Here is a 23,210-nt window from a genome sequence, read left to right on the forward strand (position 1 = left end):
TTTTTTGGTAATAACAAGATACAAATATATTCCAGCAACATGCAAAATATGTAGACGCTTTTTGTTTTGTTTTTGGTTTTGATTTTTATATTTAGATATTGTATTAAAATCAAGTCTTACTTGATTGTAATAATATCGAAAGGTATCTAATTGCGACCTGTTCTTATGATTTCTTATATGTTTATCTTGTTTATGCACATGTTCATATTATATTTATTTTTCCAAATTTTACAGCCGTTTTTATTTCGGTGGCAAAAGAACAAAAACGTAAAATGTGGAGCTATGCCGAGAAGCAAATAAACAAATGTCACAAAGAAAAGAAGAAGAAGCAAGAATCTCTCTTTCCGAAGGTAACGGTCACGAATCTCGCAGGTAGTCAATCTCTCCCGATCGTTCGTCCCTTGAAGAGCTTTTCAAATTTTCTGGTAATTTCCTTTTCATTTTGCTCGGAAATTTTATTTTTCCGTCTTTTTTTTCTCGGTTGCTTTCTCTCGGACTTGTAGGGTTTATTGTCATTTCGTTGTTGTTGTTTTTTTTGTAACTGGGATCATCAATCATAATCTCCCGACATTCCTCAAAAATGTTGGGTATTCAAAGGAATCAGCTTAGTGCTTTTTTAGAAACATATGTGTGATAAAGGAACCAGCTTTGTCTTTCTTACATCAGTAATGTCTTGGTAGATTCTTGATGTTGAGGTTTCTTGGTAACAGGGAGTTTGTTTAATCGGCGAGAATAAATATATAATTCATTCGCCATGAATGAGAGTAAGTATGCTTCGGTGATCTTTTTTGTCTTTTCAATTTGTCAGTATTGAATAATCATCAATCTCTCGGGAATAATATGTTGTGAAGCAGATTTAGAGGAAAAAAAGTATATTCTGATCCGTGATGGTGATGAGGAGGAGAATGAGTTAGGAGGACTCTTCTATAAGCCTCTTCCTTGCTTTGGTTTTGGAATCGGATGGCTCTCGTCAGTCTTTCTTCTCACTCACTCACTCACTCTTCTTCTTTTTTTTGTCATGTCTTGCTGAAAGCAGCAGTTTCATTTGACCACGACTTCTTTTAATGTTAGGTTTCTTGTTGGATTCGTCTTCCCGTTTGCGTGGTACTTTGCCACATTTCTATATCTAACAAACTATTACCGCAGAGATCCTCGGGAACGATCTGGTCTTGCTGCCTCTGCTATTGCTGTGAGTATCTCTCTCCTCCTCAGATCTCCTTTCTTTATCTTCCAATGAAAATGAAACGAACGGTGTTATAAGAGGATTTACCTATATCGCGCAGGCTCTGATATTCAGTGTTGCACTTGTGATCACTGTTCTTGTACTTGTTTTCTCGTGTCGCTAATTCTTTCTGGGGTTTTCAAAAGAAACAGCTTCAAGTCTGTTTCCAGAAGTGAAAGTATTATATTTTGATGAAGAAGAGAAGGTATACCCGCTAGTCCTTTTAGACTCAAAGTTTGGTTTGTTCTTGTACATAGATTGTTGTCAGCTTATTAAAAGTTCAAAAATGTGATACCTAACTGTTGGAAGAGATCTATATAGCTTCAGGCTTGTATGTTATTTTATTCACATTAGAGTCTTAAGCCAGACAAAAACGTACCTAGATGGTTGTCTGGTTATTATCTTCCGTGTTCGAAGACCTTTTTAAAAATCTTCTTTCTTACCGAACCACGTGGAACGGAGAAAGAATGGAGTAAAGGAACTTTGACGATGAAGATTTGTATGTTTTATGTCTAATCATTAATACTTCATAAGAATGAACCTTAGGAACATGACATCCAAAAGAGTGCAGAATGTATAAGCCTTTGTGATCGACCAAGATAAGAGTGGAAAACCAAAAATCTTCATTCAGTCTAATCGATAAGTATCAAAATAATAGTTAAACCCTCAATACTTTCATCCCCTCCCAAAATGGTTTCGGCATTTCTTTGTGGAAAGAGAATGAAACTTGTATCAGATAATGTGTTCTGTTTTCAAAAATCATGCGGAAGAGTTTAGTTGATAAATATTTAATTAAGCCAGTCTTTAGCATGTGATTCTAACATAATTTACCTTTTTAGACTTTTGTTCTTACTTTTTAAGTTTTTAACCGCAATATTCTCTTCTTTCCATTTGATGTAAACTTAGCGACTCGTCTGGCTATCTCCCAATCTTACTAGACAACTATTTAAAAAGAAAGTGATCAAATAAATTGTGAAAGTTCTTGGGTATTTCAGTATAGGATATAGAATCCAGGTAATTTTTACATTTCATATTGGATTTAGATATTTATAGTTTAGGTTTAGGACAGTTCGAATTTTTGTAATTTTCATAAAGTTACATAGTTCTTAAAAAAAACAAATGATCAAACCGAAAATTCATAATTTATAATCTTAGATCATGAAACAAACCTAAAAATATCCATGCATTACTACTCCTGAATCTTTTTACTCGAACACAAACAAAAAAGATGTTTGAAGATGAACACATGCAATTTCATCGCCCTCGTCGTGGATGGAGATGATGAGCTGAAGAAAGTAGGCTTTTGTAATATCTATTTGAATGATATCTTTTGGATTGGCTTTCGAAACTGATATCATAAATATCAGAAATTTTAACCGAATGTACGAGTTTCGCTACAAGGAAGGAAGGATGAGTAGGTTTATGTTAAGGTATATGTATGTTTGGATGATTCGAGTAGTGTTTTAAATTTTCAATATATACGGGGTTGGTATCTAATTTTTTTCAATACAAAATTCGATAAGATATTTTGCTACTTTGGTTTAGATTTTGGTCGTTTAGTTTTTGGTCGGAGATTTTGGGTCGGGTTCAGGTTTAGATTCGGGTATCAGTTAAAATACCCTAGATTACTATTATTAAGAATCAGAAGTCAGGTCCAAATAGTCCAAATAAGAAAAGACGAATTAAGTATATATCATACGATCTTCCGCACCGTATGTGATCACCACCTATCCTCGTATACACATCGATTTGTTGATATCGTGAGAAAAGAGGGATCAAATCAATCAGTTGTTATAATTAATTAATTATTCTCCTGAGATTCATTGCTGTTGACTCGTTTATCTCTTCAATTCCCCCCCCCCCCCTCCCCGAGATTCATTACTTTTAAGTTTTTAACCGCAATATTCTCTTCTTTCCATTTGATGTAAACTTAGCGACTCGCCTGGCTGTCTCCCAATCTTACTAGACAACTATTTAAAAAGAAAGTGATCAAATCAATTGTGAAAGCTTTTTGGTATTTCAGTATAGGATATAGAATCCGGGTAATTTTTACACTTCATATTGGATTTAGATATTTATAGTTCAGGTTTAGGACAGTTCAAATTTTTGTAATTTTCATAAAGTTACATATTTCTTAAAAAAACAAATGATCAAACCGAAAATTCATAATTTATAATCTTAGATCATGAAACAAACCTAAAAACATCCATGCATTACTACTCCTGAATCTTTGTACTCGAACACAAACAAAAAAGATGTTTGAAGATGAATAACATACAATTTCATCATCCTCGTCTTGGATGGAGATAATGAGCTGAAGAAAGTAGGCTTTTGTAGTATCTATTTGAATGATATCTTTTGGATTGGCTTTCGAAACTGACATCATAAATATCAGAAATTTTAACCGAATGTACGAGTTTCGCTACAAGGAAGAGAGGATGAGTAGGTTTATGTTAAGGTATATGTAGTTTGGATGATTTGGGTAGTGTTTTGAATTTTTGATATATACGGGTTTGGGTATCTAAATTTTTTGAATATGAAATTCAATCGGATATTTTGCTACTTTGGTTTAGTTTTGATTCAGGTTTGGACTCGGATATAGATTAAAATGCCCTAGATTATATTATTAAGAATCAGAAGTCAGGCCCAATTAGCCCAAATAAGAAAAGAGGCATTAAGTATAAATCATACACTCTTCGGCACCGCAGGTGATGTGATCACACATATCCTAGTATTGATTTGTTGACTCGTTTATCTCTTCATCTCCTCTTCCCCGCGTAAACTCTACCTCTGTCTGTAAACCCTAATTCGCTCCGTTCATTCGTCTCCTCCTCTAAGCATTGTTCTCAGAGCTTATTGAGGTAAAATCTCATCTTCTAAGACAAATTTATTTCTTTATGATGCAATTTTCTAGTACAAATTCGTGTGATATGGAGATTTCTGCTAGGGGTCGAGTATATAAGGTATTCGCAAGTTTGTGTGTTTTGTAATAGCGAATGCATTCACGTTGAGGTGATTTTGTGACCTTTAATCTGCTGCTGATTAGTTGGTTATGTCAATGCTTGGTTAGGGGTTATTTTATCGTGACTAACCAAACCCCTAGGTATATATATACTTAATAGTCTATCAAGGTATGGGCTTAGCTGTGTGACGTTCTCTTCAGAAGCGTAAACAGAGTTGGATCGCATTTATAAATCTAAACTGAGTTTCGATGCTAGTAGCAAGAATGTGAATTGTTGGCCAGTCATCATCATCCTGTGATATCTGAAAAATATGACATCATCTTGAATTGATTTTGTACAGTTATCTTTAGCCTCTTATTGAGTAGTTAGTTTTTTTCCATATATCAGTTTCTTTTTGAACAGGTTTAAGAATGAATAGCCAGCCATCATCCAGTGGATATCCGCATACAAGAGTTGATAAAGAGACAGGAATGAAAGTTACAGGTATGTGTGTATACGTACTTGTAGATATAATACATCTATGTCTATATTCTGATTTGGGCATCAACATCACGCCCTTCTTTCTTTCTTTTTTTTTGGTTGATGCAGAAAATGGTGGGAAAGCTGGAAGTGTGGACACCCCTTCTCGTGATCCGTTCGTGTACCTCACAACTTGTAAGATCGGGCATCATGTCGAAGTTCAGCTGAAAAATGGGTCGGTTTACAGTGGAATCTTTCATGCTGCTGATGTGGAGAACAATTTTGGTGAGATTTGATATATGCAACTCTTGTTTTTTGTTCACTTACAAAACTGATTTGAAACTTACAGGAATTATTTTGAAAATGGCAAGCTTGATAAGGGAAGGCAGTGTACGAGGGATGAAACCCCGAGCTCCTCTTGTCAGCAAGCCACCTTCAAAAGTATTCATTATCCCTGCTGACGAAGTTGTGCAAGTTATAGCTAAGGTGTGTACTGTACTCTTCTGAGTTTCTAATGCTCATGTCAATGTGTTACGAAAGACTACTTGGTGTCTCTTACACTTTTGTCATTGTTTTTGGTGTTAGGACCTTCCTGTGTACAGCAATAACGTCTCAGAATGCGAGAAACCGTCAGAGCTGTTGACAGACTCTTCAATCTCACAGTCTTATCATGTTGATTCGGAAAGAGAGCTGCAACGTTGGGTACCTGACGAAGATGTTCCAGATTGTCCTGATCTGGAAAACGTGTTTGATGACCCTTGGAAGAGGTACTGATGATTACCTATTCTTATAGTTAGGATGTTTTTTTTTTAATTAGAATTTCTATTTTTTTGGTTTAGAAAAGTGTCTAGTATCTCTATTTCTCTACTTCCTTTTGCTTCTACGTTTTATAATACGGATATGGAGACTCATCCACGCTATACAGTGTTTTAGAGGTTTAGGCCGTGGGAAAAATTGTTACTGTACTTTGAAGTTTGAACCTAGTTCTGTCTGTTGGGTGTTATTCAGTCTCCTTTCTTGTTGCTTTGGATTTTTCCTATAATAAAGAGTTTTTTTTTTATGTTAAACCGCCTTGTAGTGATGATAATTTTCAAATAAAGTGTCAATACAGCTTTGTGAATTGAATATATAAAAATTCATGTAGCTCTATTGAGACCTTCGTATTACAGTGGGCCAACCCGCAAGGATTCATGTAGTTACTTGTTTGTCTGCTTGTTTCTTGTTCTATCACTATGAACACTCTTCTTTGCTGAATAGTGTCTTATATGTGATGATGATATTCATAGGGGCTGGAATCAGTTTGAGGTCAATGAGACATTGTTTGGAGTGACGAGCACTTTTGACGAGGAACTGTACACCACAAAACTCGAGAGGGGTCCTCGTACGAGGGAGCTAGAAGAGCAGGCCTTGAGGATTGCTGGAGAGATCGAGGGTGAGAATACCCGAGATCTCCACGTAGCAGAGGTGAATTAGGGATGTTTTTTTTTTTTTTTTGCCATTTGTGTTTTTCGTTTCATTGTCGTACAATTTGTAATATTCATGCATGCACTCATCTTACATAGGAGAGAGGGCTTCAGCTTAGTGGGAAGTTTGATATTGACGAGGAAACTAAATACTCATCGGTCTGTCCAGCTAATGGATTTGATGATTCGGGTTATGACGAGGAAGAAGAAATTCTGTTGGATTGCCGTAATAATTTGACGTTTGGTGATTCAACAACTGGTTCTAATGGCATCAAATCTGCTTCAGCTGGCAAAGATATTCCTATTCCAAGTCCAGGCAGCAATATCAGGTCCTTTTTTTCAATTGGACATGCTCGCTTGTTTGCCTTTCAAAATATGTTTATTGAGTTATAACTTTATGATTGTGCATCCTAATAGGAATGAGAGCCAGCTTGCGGAGCAGAGAAACGGCAAAATTCTAGAGTCAAAGGTAATTTAACTTAACCTCTTTTGATGCAACTAATCTTGATTGCTTTTGAAATTTATAATATGCTCTATGACTTATAACATTGTTCTGTTGCCTTCATTCTGTATTGATGCAGCCGTCCGAGGAATCAGTGTCTGGTCTTGATGGTATGTGCAACTTCATATTAGCTTTATTATATTCATCTATTCCCATTACATCTTAAATTTGATACCCATAAGAGTTTCCAACTGAGTCTTTGAATGTACACTCAAGATACTAAGGCAGACGCAGCAGCCTCTGATCCTGCGAGTGTACAATGGAGAGCTTCTGATAAGCAAAGTTCCACTGATGGAAAACTTGCCGGTCCACTGACTGACAGAGGGAAATCTGAGTGGCCTGGAACCTCCATTTCTAGAAATCCAGAAAACTCTGCAGCTTCCTCAACCTCAAGTCTTCCAATGCTATCCCCAAGCTCTTCAATTGGGTCTTATTCTTCAGAAAAGTCCACACTCAACCCAAATGCTAAGGTCTTGTTTGCCATGTTCTTAGATTATTATCTTATACATTTAGAGTTGGCGTTTTTTACTGTTAGTCTTTACTTTTAGTCTTTCACTAATGAGCTTTAGGGTCTTCTGATTCAGGAATTTAAGCTTAACCCCAACGCAAAGAGTTTCAAACCATCTCCAACAGCTACACGGCCTCAGTCTCCAGTTCCGGAAGGATCATTCTATTACCCTCCCCTTCCACAGATGACCGGAATACACATTGGATATGGAGTAACTCTTTTCACTCTCTTTTTTTTAATCTACTCTGATGATTCACCTCTAAATCAAAGTTAAGTCTCTGTAATCTTCATATCTATGATTTTCAAAAAAAAAATGAAATTGGCAGATGGGAGCAGCATTCCCTGGACAACAACCAATGGTGTATCATAATACAATGCAGCCTGGTCCAAACCAAACATTTTATCCTCCAAATGGTCCACAGGTTTGTTGCTAATAAACTCAAATATTCTTTGTTGGAAAACGATTCTTGTATAAAGAAATTGAACTGTGGAATCATTTTTGTTTACAGTACCACCCACAACAAATAATCGCTGGTCAGCAGAGACCGGTTCTGTTCATGCCGCCGTCCCCATACCAACCGGTTTACCATTACCCTCTATAAAATTTGACTGTTTTTTTTTTTCCGTCTTTTAATAAATTGGCAAAAGAGTGAGATGTTGCTGACATCTTTGAATTTATATGCAGGAGATGCCATATAAAGGAAGAGACTCTTATTAGCTTTTGACCAAACTATGAATGGTGGTGGCACAAAGGTTTCGAATAATCTTCTGATGGAATGAGGTTTCCAGCACCGAATCTTTAATTTGTTTTAATATGATAAATTGTTTGATGGTCCATGGGAGATATATTGAACAATGAACACATGTGATATTGATATAGTTTGTTTCGGACTAGATTTAGATTTAGATACGGTTTTATCTCACTTCTTTATTCACTTGGGTCTCTCTGCTTAAACTATAATTTATAGATGTATGACATTCTAAGTTGGGTCTTTTTATATTTAAAAAAGAAATAGGTTAGCAAAAATGTTTTTTCTTCTTGTATACTACCTTTTTCCTAATTGACGGTTGTAGTTCAATCTTCCATATACGTGTTAAGAGTTCTTTTTAAGTCAATGATTGGGGTCTGAAAGCGTAATGTTTAAATTTGGAGTTATTATGATAATGGGTTAAGTCTCTTTTTGGTTTTGTCTTAGATGCTTCGTGTTTCCACTCAAATCATTATCATATAAATCTTCTCGTAGTTTCAGAAATAAGAATCTAAAGGTTAGGGGAGATTTTGGCACTAACTTTGTCTTTTTTGAAAACATGCCTAAAATCAAAATAATTGATTCTAAGAACATCTAGATATTATAATGTTTTATGTTAACACCTGTCACCGCTTTTGAAGCATGATAGTTACTCATTTCTTTTCTCTACAGTTTTTTCTTATAACAATTTTTACATTATTTAAATCTCACACTACAATTCGAAGTCTCAAAACTAAGCATCTCTCTACAATTAGTTGGATTATTAGTCATTTTTCAACTATAATGTTCATCCCAAAGTAGATGTCTTCCTATATTTTTGACAAAAAGAAGTCTTCCTATATTTATTTTCCCCCCTGTATTTTAAGTTATTTTTTTCTGTTGTGGTTTTTTTTTTTTTAAACACTGATTATATTAACAAAATATTACATAGGTAGGATTCATTTTTGGATTACAGTCCGGCAAGTTCTTCAAACCTCCGGAAACTAAAGCTCCAACAAAGGAGAGGCAAAGTCCCACACACGGGAAGACTAAAAGGATAATTACCAGAACCAATCTAAAATAGAAAAAGTGGGTAAACAGATCAAAATAAACCTTCACCTAAACGTGAACAATAAAGCATGATGATAAATAGAGCTTCTTTGAACAAGGCAAAGCGAGGCTGCCATCCATGACTAAAACCTCTGGTTTGCGAATCCTCCTATGGTGAATAGCCCATGCAAATGAAAGACCATAGCTTCAAGCTCCAGAAGACAGAACACGACATGTTCATGAGTCATCAACTGGAAATCGATGGCGGAAATGGATTGACACGCCATAAAGAAGCCAAACTGAAGAGAAGATCTCGATCGAATCTTTTAAGTAAATGACAAGGAGTGAAACTACTCATAACCAGGAACAACCATGTTCAAGAGACTGAGAAGGTCGCAGATCGAGACCCAGAATGAGCCAAAGACAGCTTAAAATCAACATGCAAATCAATTAAACTACACATAAGGTTATAAGACAAAACCAGATCTGTAGGATACTAATATCCAACCCACTTCGACTAGATAGATCAATTAGATAGATCAACCAAACCGCTCATCCCTTCCGGAAAAGATCAGATTGAAGATCTGGAAACTATCCGTCGAGAGTAACGAGAACAAGACTAGAAGATCTAACCCGAGAAACTAAGATAGAAATAAAAATAAAGACCGGCTCCGGCTCTGTTGAAACAACCGGAGCCGGCGAAACCGGTGAGATCAAGAGAAGAAACTTCTAGAGAGAAGGCAGAGGATTTTAGAGAGAGGTTCAACAATCAGCATGGTTTGACCATTATGGTTTTTCTGTTGTGGTTTGTAATTACTTTTTTTTGTAACTGTAGTTGTTTGTAATTACTAATGAGAGTTGTTGTGGATTAAATGAATAGAGAGAGAGAAGGTTGACAACAAAAAGAGGGAGAGAGAAAGAGAGATGAGAGCAGAAACTACCAAATTACGATTCGTTGCTTTGTGTTGGGGAAGCCAAATGTGGAAAGAAAACTGGAAAACGGCTCTTTGCTTTGCTTGACTTGCAATCAATTTCCATTACGCCAACCACAAAAATTACAATATGTAAATTATTTGCTTAAATGCGATATTGATTGCAACATAAAGAAATGTTGACAAAACCTTCCACTTATATTTTTGCTTTTTTAAAACAAGCTAGGGAAAACAAAAAGAAAAGAAAGAGAAAGTAGGATTGGACACAAATATGGTTAATTACCTTATATTTCCTAGGTTCTTACAAATAAGATTTTCTAGAATACTTATGGTCTTATGCATATTATGAATATATTAAATATTTACAATTAAATGTACTATTTATTTTTATTATACACATTTCAATAACTATCAATTAATCATATAATCAATTTAAATATTTTGAATTAATATTTTTATGAAATATACAAAGTAAAAAATCAATTTTTACAGAATAAAAAAAAATTAAAAAATTTTACTTTTGTGAACGAAGAAGTACATTTTACTTGTTCATAGTAGTCTCAATTTTTCAGGTAATCATCATTGTCAAATTAAATATATATTTTTTGACAACAAATTAAATATTAATAGTTGAATATTATTACTTGAAACTTGAAAGTACATTCAAAAAAAGAAAATACAAGATAAGTAACAAGTATAACAAAAAAAAATCAGCGACTCAAATTGATATTATCATTTACTTGTTTTATGATTAAAAATGATAATTAGACCAAAGAATGGAAGCCCAAAAACAGAAAAAGTATTTGATGTAAGAAGTAAACATACTTTCGTATCGAGATGTTTATGTCTCTTGTTCATTATTTTTCTTTATAACATACAAATTGGAGTAGTTTTTGTATTTTTTTCCAGGTCGAGTAAACAAAACAAATTTTCATATTCCTTTTTAATAGAATAAGTAATTCTTAAAAACTCGTATATATTTCAAGTAGAGCACAAGTATTTTCAAATAAGAAAATAATCAGGCATAACAACTAACTTACAAGTAACATGTGTGTGGATAAGTATCTATACTAATAAAGGAGGGTTTTCTCTCATCTTAAGCTGTCCACATCAGCAAGGAGTGAGGGGCATTTTCAGACACGTGTACAGCTTCCCCGAAAACTTATCTATATCATTTTGGTTTCTCTTTCGTTTGCGAAAACTCAACACACCAAAATTGGCCCATTAAAATCGTTGAAACAATGAAAATTAAATCCTTAATAATGGCCCGTTAATATACTGCAAACAGACTCCACAAAACAAGCATGTAGCATGCCATTTAAGGCCCACCTCTACTTGCAAAGTTTCCGTCTTCTCCGTTGCCCTCTTTTACAGTGCCGATGAGGATTCCTCTGTGGTAAGTAACTACAACGCATTGAATCATTTCATTAAGCGCTTACATTAACTTCCTCAAGCCACCTATCCCACTACGTCAAGTTCGTAACCCCTCCACACCATTGATTTTATAATCCCTAATTCCTGATATCTATAAATAAAGTCATGAAATCCTCCCCTAATAACAATGATTTATTTATCCTATTCATTATTAGACAGTTTCCTTACAAAACAATGGTGTCCTCTCCGATCATGCTCCTCAGACGGTGGTTACTCGACTTCTCTGTTTTTGGGAGGCAGGCAACGTCAGGAAAGGTGGAGTGCTCATATGGATTGACATGCTCTTCACTGTGAAAAGGTAAGCCTATTCATTTTCGGTCGCATATCTCTTCCTATTCTTAATTGCTCACCCTACTTTATTTGACGAGGTTCTTCATGTTTCTTCCTCTTTACAGTCGGCACTTCTCCAAGGTTCCATCTTTGCACATCGTCTAAACATGTTCAAACATCTTCTGAAAGATGATTTTATTTACGACGTAAGTGGCTTTGATGTAACGAGGGGCAACAACCACTTTAAGCGCAAAGATTCACCTGTAGCTATTCCATTCATCAACAACACTAAATTAGTTGAACCCACTGTGGGACCACCTCCAATACCACTTGAGCTCTTTAGGTTCCATAGTTACGAGCAGCTACATGCTCTGGAAACACAAACACTGAGTTTCTCGGCCTGTTTCTGATATTTTATTCAGTAAGTTCATTTCCGGTTAAAATAACACATTTATCTTATTTTCTCTTGCATATATCATATTGGAAGTCAGTCTCATCAAGACAACCTGCAATGACCCTGCTCACTCCTCAGACAATTCAACGCATTATGGCAAACATTTGTATTGATGGGTACATCTCCTGTCTCAGAACTAATTAGTTATTTTTAAATTATTTCTATTGCCTTTACGTAGTACCAATTTGTTACGAATTAGCTATTAGCAAATTATTTTATTGCTTTTCCATATTATTATGTTTGTGTTAATAAACTTACATACCACAGATCTGCATACGTTCGTCTAGATGCTTACTTTTCAGTCCCTGCTCCGATGGTGAAGCTATCTACAACACACACTAGCATTACATGTGTTGCAGTCCCAAAGAACCAAACGGCTCCACCAACTGAAACCACAACAACTGCACAAGTCACTGTTGGCGATAGCTCAGCAACGGAACAACATGTTGCAGCAGCAGAGAGGACACTCAAGAAACCACGCAAGGCTTAACTGCTTAAGTTACCCATATGAAGAGTTCTCTGCATTTTCTGAAGTTTTATTTGCATTGTCTTCTTCAGCCATCATTAGGTTTGACATTCATGTTTGCAACTTATATAATCAATAAAAGAATATTTCAATGTTAAGGACCACCGCGTTGATAGTCAACACGTTCTTTTAGTTAACGAAGGAATTTCAAATACGTTACATATTTGGTTTGAAGCTTACACAAAACAAAACAAAACAAAAAAATACATTAAAATTATACTCTCTGTCGGCACCAGGCTGTGATAAATATACCAGTTTATAACACAGGAGAAATCACTATCCAATATCATTATCATAAGAAGGATGAGGAAGAACCATCTACCCAAAACCTGTCACATGGTTATTTGATTGTTATTTCATATTCTTGTCTAATTGTAACCATGATTGTCTTGCCACTATTTTAGAATAACTCTTGCTTGGTAAATGATGTCATAAGTATCTGATTAGTTGCATGATGATTTAGTTTGTAACCAACGGTGAAAGAATCTACAGCTCTTTACTAAATATTGGATGTAATTACTGCATTTGTTAAGATACTCTCTCTACTATGTTTTTCTATAGAAGAAGCATCAAACTCTGAATATTTTCTACTTCATGCTATCTAACACATGATGGTTTTCATAATGTTACAACTGAGTTTTCGTATTTTTGAGTATGATAAAAACGGCTTTAAGCTATTAGTATTGCTCGAAGAAACACATTGGGCCGAGGCTTAAGATCCCATCTCTCATATATGCGACTGTGAGCTTGTGTGTGTTTTAGTTGCATTAGTTAATATCAATGTGAAAAGTCTCAAGGTATATCAGTATCCAACACATACTCGAAACATATTTCATTATATCTTTGTAGTTTTTCATACTTTAACATGCAGCAATGGGAAGGCCTGTTGGAGATGCTGCCTAGCTGGGTTCCAATTTGCAAATCTCTGGTGGTCTTGATTTTCTTCAAGTATCAAGCATATTTCTCTTCTGTTTTGTTTTTGCTAATGATTTGGTTCTGTAATAATTTGTATTAAAATCAGGGGCCAAATATATTGTCACAAGCCAAAAGCCCATGATATGAAGTGTTAGTTTGTCAACTTTGTTACATTAACACTTGAACGATTATCGTTTGAAGAGGAAAAATAGTAAATTATAAAAACTCCATAAGAGATCTTAGGTGTTCAATTTGGATTTAGATTTAATTTTGGTTCTTTTTTTAAAAAATTTCAAGTTTTTGGTTTATAAAAAGGGTAAATCTACTAAATAGATATTTTCAAGTTTTGGTCACAAAAATAGACCACAAGGAGGAAAATGACCAAATGTTTCATTTAATAGGTAAAAAGACCCTAAGAGCAGGATTAACGGGGACGCTTGGAGAAGTGCTAAAGGGTGGGCTCCACAGCAAAAGACGAAGCAGCGACGTCAAAGACGCCACATTAAGCGTCGGGTTTTGTTGGATCTTGTACTGTTTCGCGGGCCCCACTAACACGTGGCGGTTCATGATTGGCTCGTTTTTAATTTTTTTTTTTAGAAAAAAAAATCAGACAAAAAACTAAAAAATAAAAATAAAATAAGCACCCCACTTGGGGTGCTAGGTTAATGGTGCTCTAATAGTCCTAAATATATAAAAAATAAAATAAAAAATAAAATTTTATAGTTTTAGATTATATGTTTTGAAATTTGTTTTTTTTTTCTTTCAATTTTTCTTTTTGTAATTCGAAAATGCTTTTTGAAACTATTTTTAAAATTTTTATTTTCAAATTTTTAATATTTATTTTTTATTTTATAAAATTTTAAATCTCAATCCCAAATCTCCATCCCTTCACTCTAAACCCTAAGGTTTGGATTAGTTAACCCTAAGGGTATAAATATATATTTACCTCTTTGATAAAACATTTTGATCTTTAGAATCTATATCTGTGACATAAACTTTTTTAGTGATATCCTATGGTATTTCCCTTATAAAAATTAACCATCATATTAAAATCATATCTACATTAGTTTGGCTTAATTTATATATTGTCTGTCCTCGATCTATTTGATTTTATACCACCAAATCATAAATATATTTAAATTTATAATATTTTATATGATTAGAAAACGGATAATATTAAACACACAAATATATTTTCAGTAACCTAATTTTAAATAGAATGGTATTTCTGTTTGGGCACTTCTCTCAAATAGCCATTTTCAAGTCTTTGTCATAAAAATAGCCCTAAAAAATAAGATGACTAAAATAGCTCTTTTTATTTTGAAAGTTTTAATATTTTTTTGAAAATATTTGAACTCATCCCAAAACCCCCCTTAACTCAAAACTTAGATTTGTTAACCATAAGGGTATAAATGCAATTTACCTTTCAATAAAACCGCTTTTGGTCATTTTTCTCATTGGAAGTTTATTTTTGTGAAAATAAATTAAAAATGGCAATCTAAGGGAATTTTTCTATTCTGGTGTTTTATATAAATATAAAAAATAGTAAAAAGATTAATAATTATGATAATTTCTATAAAATAAACATAATAAAAGTTAGTGATATCAAAATATTTTAATTAACAAAATTTAACATAAAATAAATATGTCATCGAAAAATTGTTTATTTTGTTTGGTGAAAATGACAAAATATTAACCTTCGAAAAATATTTAGTTTATTTAGTTTGGTGAAAATGAAAAAAAAAATAACCTTTGGAAAACATTTTCATTAAAATCAACGGCTAATACGGTATTTTAAAAATAAGTTATATATATATATATATCAGTTATATTATATAATTTATCAGATATCTAAATTACTATCTTTAAAGTAAATCATTTATTGGTTTATTCGGATTGATTGGTTTATAACCGAATTCTATCCATGTACTGCGATTTAGAAAAAAAAACATTTGATATTGGCAGATCCAAACCACTTTCTTTATTTTGGTTTAGTTCGTTTTAGTTAGTTCATGTTTATCGTATTAAACATCACAAATTATTATTAGTAATACTGTGAGATGGTTTTCAAAACCGACTCTTTCAACTGCTCATACATCCATCCCCTTCCCTTACCTACTTTGACTCAGATCTTCCGCATACCTCATACACGATATGCACATGAAAGGATATTCAATCAAAACAAGTAAATTTCTTCACAGTTTGGCTGTTCGGGTGAAACAAGAGAAACACATATATCAACAACTAAAATTGACAAACGTTTGTGTCCCCAAACTTAACTGCATCGTTTGCCTCTTCTCCCTTTTGTTCTGCAATTAATAAATAGTGATTTCCTTCAATTTTTCCTTTGTCCCACTAAAATTTATGTCTACAACGATTATTGTAGTGATTCACAAACAAAATATATGACCATCCACTAAAAACCCTACATTACTGGCACTAACTACTATTAAATGGATCAAATAAGAATTTCGAACTCATTAAAAATAAAATATACAAACCCGGCGCGTAGCGCCGGCAAACCACTAGTTTAAAATAAAATATACTTGTTTTCTACAAGTTAAATATAAATCTAAAAATCTATTACTTTAAATATCATATATATGTAAAATAGCAAGTATTTGACTTGCGTCCATCTTAAGTAGTACTAGATTTTGACCCGCGCAGGCGCGCGGGTGTATATTTTGAAAAATATGTTAATATTTGTTTTTCATGTAATTATTAGGATTTGGAAAAATGAATCCGAGGAACATAACCGATACCGATCCAAAAATATAGTACCAAACCCGAACATAAATTGATTAAATATTCTAATTATTCAAAATTTTGTTATTTAGAGAACCGAATCTGATCCGAATCTGATCCGAATCGAAGTATTTGGGTATCCGAATTTATCTAAAAATAGATTTATATACTTATATATATTAATTATTTTTAGATTTAACGTATATAAAACATCAAAAATGATACTTTTAAATTGGTTTAAATACTTGAAAATATATATAGATAGTCAAAAGTAAATATCTGAAATAGTTAAAGTATACTCAAATCACCAAAAATACTTAAAATAATTATTGATTCCGTATCCAAAATTTTAAATCAAGCCAATTGATATGTTAAGCTTAAGTATTATGACATATGTTATTCAAATTTATACGTAATATATTATTTTATTTATACATTTTGAGAAATTTAAAATATATAATGATTTAAGACTTTAAAAATAAATTAGTTATCCAAACCCAAACCAACCCCGCAAAGATCCAAATCGAACTCAAACCAAAATTTAGAAACATTCTAATAAGGCTGAAATCTTTGACCCCGAAATACAAACCGATCAGAACTAAGCCCGTATGGGTACCCAAAAGCCCATCCCTAGTCATTATTATATATCGTATTTTATCATCATATAATTAATCGTATTTTATATGTACCATCCTATAAGTAATCATATAATTAATAGTATTTTATACATACCATCATATAAATAATTACATATATTATATTTTTAAAACTTAATATGAAATATAAAAACCATAATTTGAGTTGGTATTTCAAATTGGGCTTTGTATTATATTTTTCTTATATATATTGACAATATTTTTTATAATGGTTATTGAAAAATAGTTTAGTAAAAATTCATTTTTGAATATATGTATATTTTTGAATCAATTTTTGATATAAATCAAATTTGAATTATTATTTTGATTTGAAATATGTATATAAAGTTTAAATTTTGTTTTATGGTTAGTTTAGAAAAAAAAAATTTAGGCAATTAGATTGACCCATTTTGGTATATTTTAAAAGTGGCCTAGATAACTTTCAATTTTTTTTAAAAACATAAGCCCATTACTTTTTTTATTAATACTACTATCCTTGTTTTCAAACAAAAATATTTTTTTTTTTAAAGACTGCAATTCATGTTTCCAAACACTCCAAATTTTTTAATAGTCCTATTCAAGTCTCCAAACACTCTAATTTTGTACTTGAGTTTTAATAAGATAGATGTATGAATCAAGATATAATCACAACAGAACTAGACACAAAGAACCAATCATATTGATTTAGTAGATAATTTAAAAACACGGAAACAAAATAGCAATTAGAGAGAATGTGATTACATTACAAGGTCTTTCATTGTGTTTAACAGATTAATATTGTTAAAAAAAGTGTTTTTACAAGATTGATATTTTTTTATAATTTAATCAATATAAACTATTTACAATTTACAAAATAATTATAAATATTAAAAAAGTAGTAGAATATTGGAGTAAAAAAAAGTAGTAGAATATTGATAAAGAAACAGAAAACAAAAGTAATAGTAACAGTATATATTTATTATTTTAATATTTGTAAAAAGTCTAAAAATCAATCTTTCGAAATACAGAAGACAAACTAAATATTAGAGTCTAATGTATGAATGAATATCTCTGAAAATTAATCTTGAGCAACGGTTTTCGGTCTATATAATTTAAAACATAAAAAGGAGAAAATGAGTCAGGTTTAGTCTTTTAAGCCATAGCCAATACTACACTTATTTGCAGAGACAGAGAGAGAGAGAGGGAGACAGAAGAAACAGCTATGTTTTGAGGAAGGAGACATGCATCATCATCATCATCTCAAGCTTATTACTTAACTTCTATTTCTCTCCATCTTTTACCACATCCAAACACCCTCTTTTGCTTGAATCAGTAAGTTTATATAGATTTGGATTCTACTCTGTTAGCGTGCCCAGAAAATTTGAGTTAATCTCACTTCACTCTCTTTGAAAAACTCTTTATTTTCTTCTATATATATATATATATATATTATATATATATTGGTTTGCATGTTATGCTTTCTATGTCAGTTTCATGAATCAATCTGCTTCACCAAAATAAATATTATTTTTCCAGAAAGTTTGAATCTTTCAAATCACTGAGCAATCTTACTGTGTAAATCAACACTTGAATCTGGATTTTAGGGTAGTTTTATAAAATTTGTGGATTCATTTATCTCTTAGATTTGCTGATTTTGTGAATCATGATTCTTGCTTGGTTCAGTAAAAAAAAAATTTCAGTTAAAAAATGATTCTTGCTTGGTTTGAACATTAGGTGACAGACAATGCAAGTCCCAACAAATTCAAACATTCAAGGATCTCAATCCTTTAGCTTAACAAAGAACCTGATGATGCCCTGCAAGATGAAGCATTCGGGTTTACAGCTGCAAGATCAAGATTCATCCTCAACACAATCTACTGAAGAATCAGGCGGTGGTGTGTGAAGTTGCAAGCTTTTTTTCATTGACCTGAATATTTTAGTCACATTACAAGAACACCGCTAAAAGTTTTATGCTGTGTCTTATGGTCGGTTGTATGCAGGTTACATAGTAAGCCCACAGGGAAAGGCTATTGCAAGTTATACCAAATCAACAACCACCTCGTCCATGGTGTCTCACGATTCTGTGTTTCCTCCTACTTATTTCAATGGCTTCTTGGCTCCTGAATATGCATCCCAATCAACGGTAATATACCGTCTATGCTTTTCACAGTTTTGAATAAAATAGGCCGTTGGTTTGTTAAATTGGAAAATAAAAACTATTTGCAGGTGCTGCCTCATGTAGAGATGATGGGTTTGGTTACTTCAAGAGTGCCATTGCCTCATAACTATCAAGAGAATGAACCAATGTTCGTCAATGCCAAACAGTACCATGCCATTCTTCGTCGCAGGAAGCATCGTGCTAAGCTTGAAGCTCAGAACAAACTCATCAAAAGCCGTAAAGTATGATGATCAATCTTTTCCACTTGCCCATTTGGTTTAAGACGACACCACGAGATCTTTAACGATTCTTTTTTTTTTTTTGCAGCCGTACCTTCATGAGTCTCGCCATCTTCATGCTTTAAAGAGAGCAAGAGGCTCCGGTGGGCGTTTCCTCAATACAAAGAAGCTTCAAGAATCATCAAAATCACTCTGTTCTAGTTTGACCACACCGAGCTCCAGTTCAGACCGTGACAACATGTTCCAGAATGCACCGTTCAGATTCTCAGGGTATCCATCAACACATCATGTCTCAGCTCTCATGTCAGGGACGTGAGAGTCATAATCTTGCTCCAGTTGAAAAGGGGAAGTCATCCTTGGCTATAAAAGTGTTATTTGCTTCTTTACAAAGTTTCTGCCTTTTAAAAATTATGTTGTTTTTCTATCATCTCATCATCTGCAACTTCACTCAACTCTACATTGAAGTAACTTTCATATCATTGTCAAACTATATTGTTAATTACAAATACCATTATCCTATGAAATACACAAATGCTAGAAGACTTGCATTCAATTAATCAAAGAGTAAGGCCTTGTTCGTTTGCTCACCCAGGTGATCCATCTGGGTGAATGATCACCTAGGTGAAGATGCAAATTGATGTTCGTTTTGTGCATTATAATGCTACATCCAGATGAATCACCCAGCTGAATTTTTAAAAACTCATCTCAAATTTTCACCCAAATGAAGGTGAGTCTTGATGGTGCATCTGGATGCAGATGCATCTAGTTCAGTCCAAAATGATAAATGACAAAAATGACCTTTTAAAATCAAAATATTATTTTCAAACTGTAAATTCTATTTTTTTGCATATACATTTTTCCGATATAACCAAAAAAATATATTTTCTCGCAAAAACTGAAAAACACACTTTCCCGCCAAAACCGTAAGATGCGTTTTTCCGCAAAAAAAAACATAAAACACACATTTTCATAAACACACATTTTTCTGCTAAACTAGTAAAACTGCACTTTTCGACCAAAATCGAAAAAACGCATTTTTCCGTCAAAACAAAAAAACGCATTTTCCCGCCAAAACCCCAAAAACGCATATTCCCACCAAAACTCCAAAAAGCATTTTCCGGCCAAAACCGCAGAAAGCATTTTCTCGCCAAAACCGGAAAAACGCAATTTTCCCGCCAAAACCGGAAAAAAAAACGCATTTTCTCGCCAAAACTGGAAAACATAATTTTCCCGCCAAAACCGGAAAACGTAATTTTCCCGCCAAAATCGGAAAATCGAATTTTCCCGCCAAAACCGGAAAAACGCATTTTCCCGCTAAAACCGGAAAACGCATTTTCCTGCCAAAACCGGAAAAAGCATTTTCCCGCCAAAACAGGAAAAAACACATTTCCCGCTAAAACTGGAAAACACATTTTCCCGCCAAAACCGGAAAAAAACACATTTTCCCGCCAAAACCGGAAAACACATTTTCCCGCCAAAACCGGAAAACACATTTTCTCGCCAAAATCGTAAAAAAGCATTTTCCCGCCAAACTGAAAAAATGTATTTTTCCCCCAAAACTGGAAAAATATATTTTTCCGCCAAAACCGGGAAAATGTATTTTCCCGCCAAAACCGCAAAAATGCTTTTCCCGCCAAAATCGCAAAAATGCTTTTCCCGCCAAAATCGTGAAAAAAACTTTTTCGTCAAAAACATTTTTCCCGCTAAAACTTCAAAACACACTTTTTCCGTCCGAACCGCAAAAACGTATTTTTCCGCCAAACCCATAAAACGTATTTTCCGCCAAAACCATAAAAATGCACTTTTTCTCGAAAACACATATTTCCTCAAAAACCGCAAAAATATTTTCAGCCAAAACCGTAAAAATGCTATTTTTCCGTCGAAACGTAAAAAAATATATTTTAGTCATTTTATTAACAAGTCCACCTGGATGCAGATGAAAGTTAATAAATGAAAAACAAACGAACATAGTTGCATTCAGATGATCTATCTGGATGCATAGACGAAATAAAGAAGCAAACGACACCCAGATGTAGCATCTGGATAAGACATCTAGATGGACCATCTGGATGCATCTTCTAGATGTACAAACGAACATGCCTTAATACACTTAAAATTAAGGAAAACTATGGTCGATAATAACAAGATTCTTATCCGACGTCGTTTCACTTTAGCGGGCCAATCGAGGCCAATCGAGGAGTAAAATTCAAAAGCCCATTGGGCCCACCGTTTAACCGCTAAACGCAATAGATGACCGAAACAAAAGAGATCTCTACTTCTTCTCTCCCCATAAAGACGCAGAGAGCGATAACTCGCCGCCGTTCATTAACCTCCGGCGTGCATCTACCAAACTCCATCGACTTTGTCTTGTGTTAGATATCTATTGCCGTATCTACGGTTGATTTGATCCTTTGTTCGAATCTTGGCATTGATGATTTTTTGTAGCTAGGTTAATTCTCCGTCTTATTCTGAAGCTCATGAGCTTCAAATTGTACCTAATGGCTTGTGTTTCGCTGTGTTAGTGAGTGAAAATGGCCGGAGAAGGTGAGGAAGATATGCCTAGAGACGCTCTGATTGTCAAGGCACATCAGCAGCTCATGTACTAATAAACTAATGTACTAATAAACTTACTCTGGTCTTTTACCAAAAAAAAAACTTACTCTGGTCTCTTCACTCTGTGCGGCCTTGTTTTTTTTTCTCTTCTACCTAATTTTTTTTTTAATCATTTTCGAGACCTTGTCGGAATCTCATGTATGTGACTCTCATTTAAAGCCGTTGATTATATTGCTTAGGTTGTATGTTATGATGGGTCTGCGAGGACTGTAAGCCAAGCAATAAAAATAACATAGAATAAAAGGGAGTTTTGTTTGGGGTTCCAAATTTTGCTGGGGTCTAGACATGTTTGAGAGGGAGTAGTGTTTGTATTTTGTATAAAAACTTATGTACAAATTAATTGTTATTTACATAGTTACATGCTTAGGTTATTAATAATATATATACAAACCCGTAGCACTTTCTCTCTTTCTCGTCGTTTTCAACGGTCCAATGCGCATGCGTTGATCACAATCCTGTAGTTTCGTATAAACACAAAGCAAATGAGACCATATGTAAGGCAATGTTGCAATTATACAAGAGACGTATAATCAAAACAAGGTGACGGAGTTGATTATATTAACCATTCATAAGAAGTGAGACTTGCGGCATCGGCTTCACCGGCGGAAGGGACTTTCTCGGCGCTGAATGGTCCAAAGTTATCACATGGTGTTCCCGCTGCATAGATAGTTTATAAACCTTTTCATTTGTGTTCTTAGAATAAAATTATACTAGTATAAGATAAATATGAGTTGACCTTCGTAAATATTTATAGAACATACCATTCGTTTACTATTTAAGAAATAACAATGGTTTATACTATATAGGTACATATGACGAACATAAAAAAAATATTCTTTCTTTTGTTCTTTAATTTGACATTGATATGCTTTAAAAAAAACTATTTAAAATCTATCATTACGTAACACCTTGAAACCATGCAAAATGAATACAATGGAAATAATCACTCGTCTTTTTAACATTTTCTTTTGTGTAGTTTTAGAGGAAGGAGGAGAAATAATTACGGGTCAAAGGCGTCCCCGGGTTGATGCTTGACCCGGTCGGAGAATCCGGAACAAGACCTGGATCCATCTTCAATTTCCCGAGTCCACAGACATTGTTATTCGCCTTGGTAATGCTGGATAGAGGAGATCGGACGGTGGATAAAGAATGAAGCTTTCTCAATTTTCCGAGACCACTTTCCGGCGCCGGTCCGGCCACCGTATCATCCCACAGCTTGTGTAGGAACCCCATCCGATCAAAATGTTATCCAAAAATATATAACTACAATATATATCTTTTTACAAACTATTTGGCTTTTTTGTCTCTTATCTTCTTATGCAAGGAAAATGGTTTTATAGAGGTAGAGAGGTGAGAAAGAATATATTTAGTGAGGTTAATTATTAGCTTTACCTTAATTAAGGATGTTTTAATTA

The 23,210-nt window shown here is 33.8% G+C and overlaps 4 protein-coding genes across 6 annotated transcripts; 3 read left to right on the top strand and 1 right to left on the bottom strand.

Moving 5' to 3' along the window:
- The first annotated feature begins 237 nt into the window (after window positions 1-237).
- On the top strand, window positions 238-1,570 carry LOC125609477 (60S ribosomal protein L18a-like protein). 3 transcript variants are annotated; one of them, XM_048780947.1, is made up of 5 exons: window positions 238-425; window positions 711-764; window positions 855-969; window positions 1,072-1,189; window positions 1,284-1,570. In XM_048780947.1, the coding sequence occupies exons 2-5, from the start codon at window positions 755-757 to the stop codon at window positions 1,344-1,346; spliced, it is 306 nt and encodes a 101-aa protein (XP_048636904.1). In that variant the 5' UTR covers window positions 238-425; window positions 711-754; the 3' UTR covers window positions 1,347-1,570. The 3 variants fall into 3 exon arrangements, with proteins under 3 accessions (XP_048636904.1, XP_048636906.1, XP_048636905.1); XM_048780949.1 differs by having other exon boundaries at window positions 311-372; XM_048780948.1 differs by lacking the exon at window positions 238-425 and having other exon boundaries at window positions 462-764.
- A 1,885-nt stretch (window positions 1,571-3,455) lies between these two features.
- Window positions 3,456-9,410, top strand: LOC125609479 (polyadenylate-binding protein-interacting protein 3-like). The gene is made up of 14 exons (XM_048780951.1): window positions 3,456-4,083; window positions 4,588-4,668; window positions 4,774-4,929; window positions 4,994-5,130; window positions 5,230-5,411; window positions 5,931-6,108; window positions 6,207-6,436; window positions 6,525-6,576; window positions 6,689-6,719; window positions 6,826-7,079; window positions 7,194-7,328; window positions 7,444-7,539; window positions 7,627-7,698; window positions 7,803-9,410. The coding sequence occupies exons 2-14, from the start codon at window positions 4,596-4,598 to the stop codon at window positions 7,833-7,835; spliced, it is 1,629 nt and encodes a 542-aa protein (XP_048636908.1). The 5' UTR covers window positions 3,456-4,083; window positions 4,588-4,595; the 3' UTR covers window positions 7,836-9,410.
- Window positions 9,411-17,832: 8,422 nt separating this feature from the next.
- LOC106379846 (nuclear transcription factor Y subunit A-5) lies at window positions 17,833-19,698 on the top strand. The gene is made up of 5 exons (XM_013819709.3): window positions 17,833-18,117; window positions 18,520-18,680; window positions 18,786-18,928; window positions 19,012-19,185; window positions 19,271-19,698. The coding sequence occupies exons 2-5, from the start codon at window positions 18,530-18,532 to the stop codon at window positions 19,496-19,498; spliced, it is 696 nt and encodes a 231-aa protein (XP_013675163.1). The 5' UTR covers window positions 17,833-18,117; window positions 18,520-18,529; the 3' UTR covers window positions 19,499-19,698.
- A 2,385-nt stretch (window positions 19,699-22,083) lies between these two features.
- BNAA05G14020D (dormancy-associated protein homolog 4) lies at window positions 22,084-23,092 on the bottom strand. Its single transcript, XM_013877452.3, has 3 exons — window positions 22,800-23,092; window positions 22,359-22,452; window positions 22,084-22,250 (listed from the first exon to the last, which is right to left on the bottom strand). Exons 1-3 carry the CDS (start codon window positions 23,026-23,028, stop codon window positions 22,217-22,219), a joined length of 357 nt encoding a protein of 118 aa, XP_013732906.1. The 5' UTR covers window positions 23,029-23,092; the 3' UTR covers window positions 22,084-22,216.
- Between the last annotated feature and the right edge of the window lie 118 nt (window positions 23,093-23,210).

Source organism: Brassica napus, chromosome A5 (genome assembly GCF_020379485.1).
Source record: "Brassica napus cultivar Da-Ae chromosome A5, Da-Ae, whole genome shotgun sequence".
Classification (NCBI taxonomy): domain Eukaryota; kingdom Viridiplantae; phylum Streptophyta; class Magnoliopsida; order Brassicales; family Brassicaceae; genus Brassica; species Brassica napus.

Excerpts from the sequence above, each read along its gene's own strand:
- LOC125609477 (XM_048780947.1), top strand. Across the intron at positions 970-1,071 it reads TTTGGAATCGGATGGCTCTC|GTTTCTTGTTGGATTCGTCT; the intron begins GTCAGTCTTTCT and ends TTTTAATGTTAG. Across the intron at positions 1,190-1,283 it reads TTGCTGCCTCTGCTATTGCT|GCTCTGATATTCAGTGTTGC; the intron begins GTGAGTATCTCT and ends TATATCGCGCAG.
- LOC125609479 (XM_048780951.1), top strand. The coding sequence starts at position 4,596 with ATGAATAGCCAGCCATCATCCAGTGGATATCCGCATACAAGAGTTGAT. Across the intron at positions 4,669-4,773 it reads GACAGGAATGAAAGTTACAG|AAAATGGTGGGAAAGCTGGA; the intron begins GTATGTGTGTAT and ends TGGTTGATGCAG. Across the intron at positions 6,437-6,524 it reads AGTCCAGGCAGCAATATCAG|GAATGAGAGCCAGCTTGCGG; the intron begins GTCCTTTTTTTC and ends GCATCCTAATAG.
- LOC106379846 (XM_013819709.3), top strand. The coding sequence starts at position 18,530 with ATGCAAGTCCCAACAAATTCAAACATTCAAGGATCTCAATCCTTTAGC. Across the intron at positions 18,929-19,011 it reads AATATGCATCCCAATCAACG|GTGCTGCCTCATGTAGAGAT; the intron begins GTAATATACCGT and ends AACTATTTGCAG. Across the intron at positions 19,186-19,270 it reads AACTCATCAAAAGCCGTAAA|CCGTACCTTCATGAGTCTCG; the intron begins GTATGATGATCA and ends TTTTTTTTGCAG.
- BNAA05G14020D (XM_013877452.3), bottom strand. The coding sequence starts at position 23,028 with ATGGGGTTCCTACACAAGCTGTGGGATGATACGGTGGCCGGACCGGCG. Across the intron at positions 22,453-22,799 it reads CCCGGGGACGCCTTTGACCC|CGGGAACACCATGTGATAAC; the intron begins GTAATTATTTCT and ends CTATCTATGCAG. Across the intron at positions 22,251-22,358 it reads AGTCTCACTTCTTATGAATG|GATTGTGATCAACGCATGCG; the intron begins GTTAATATAATC and ends ACGAAACTACAG.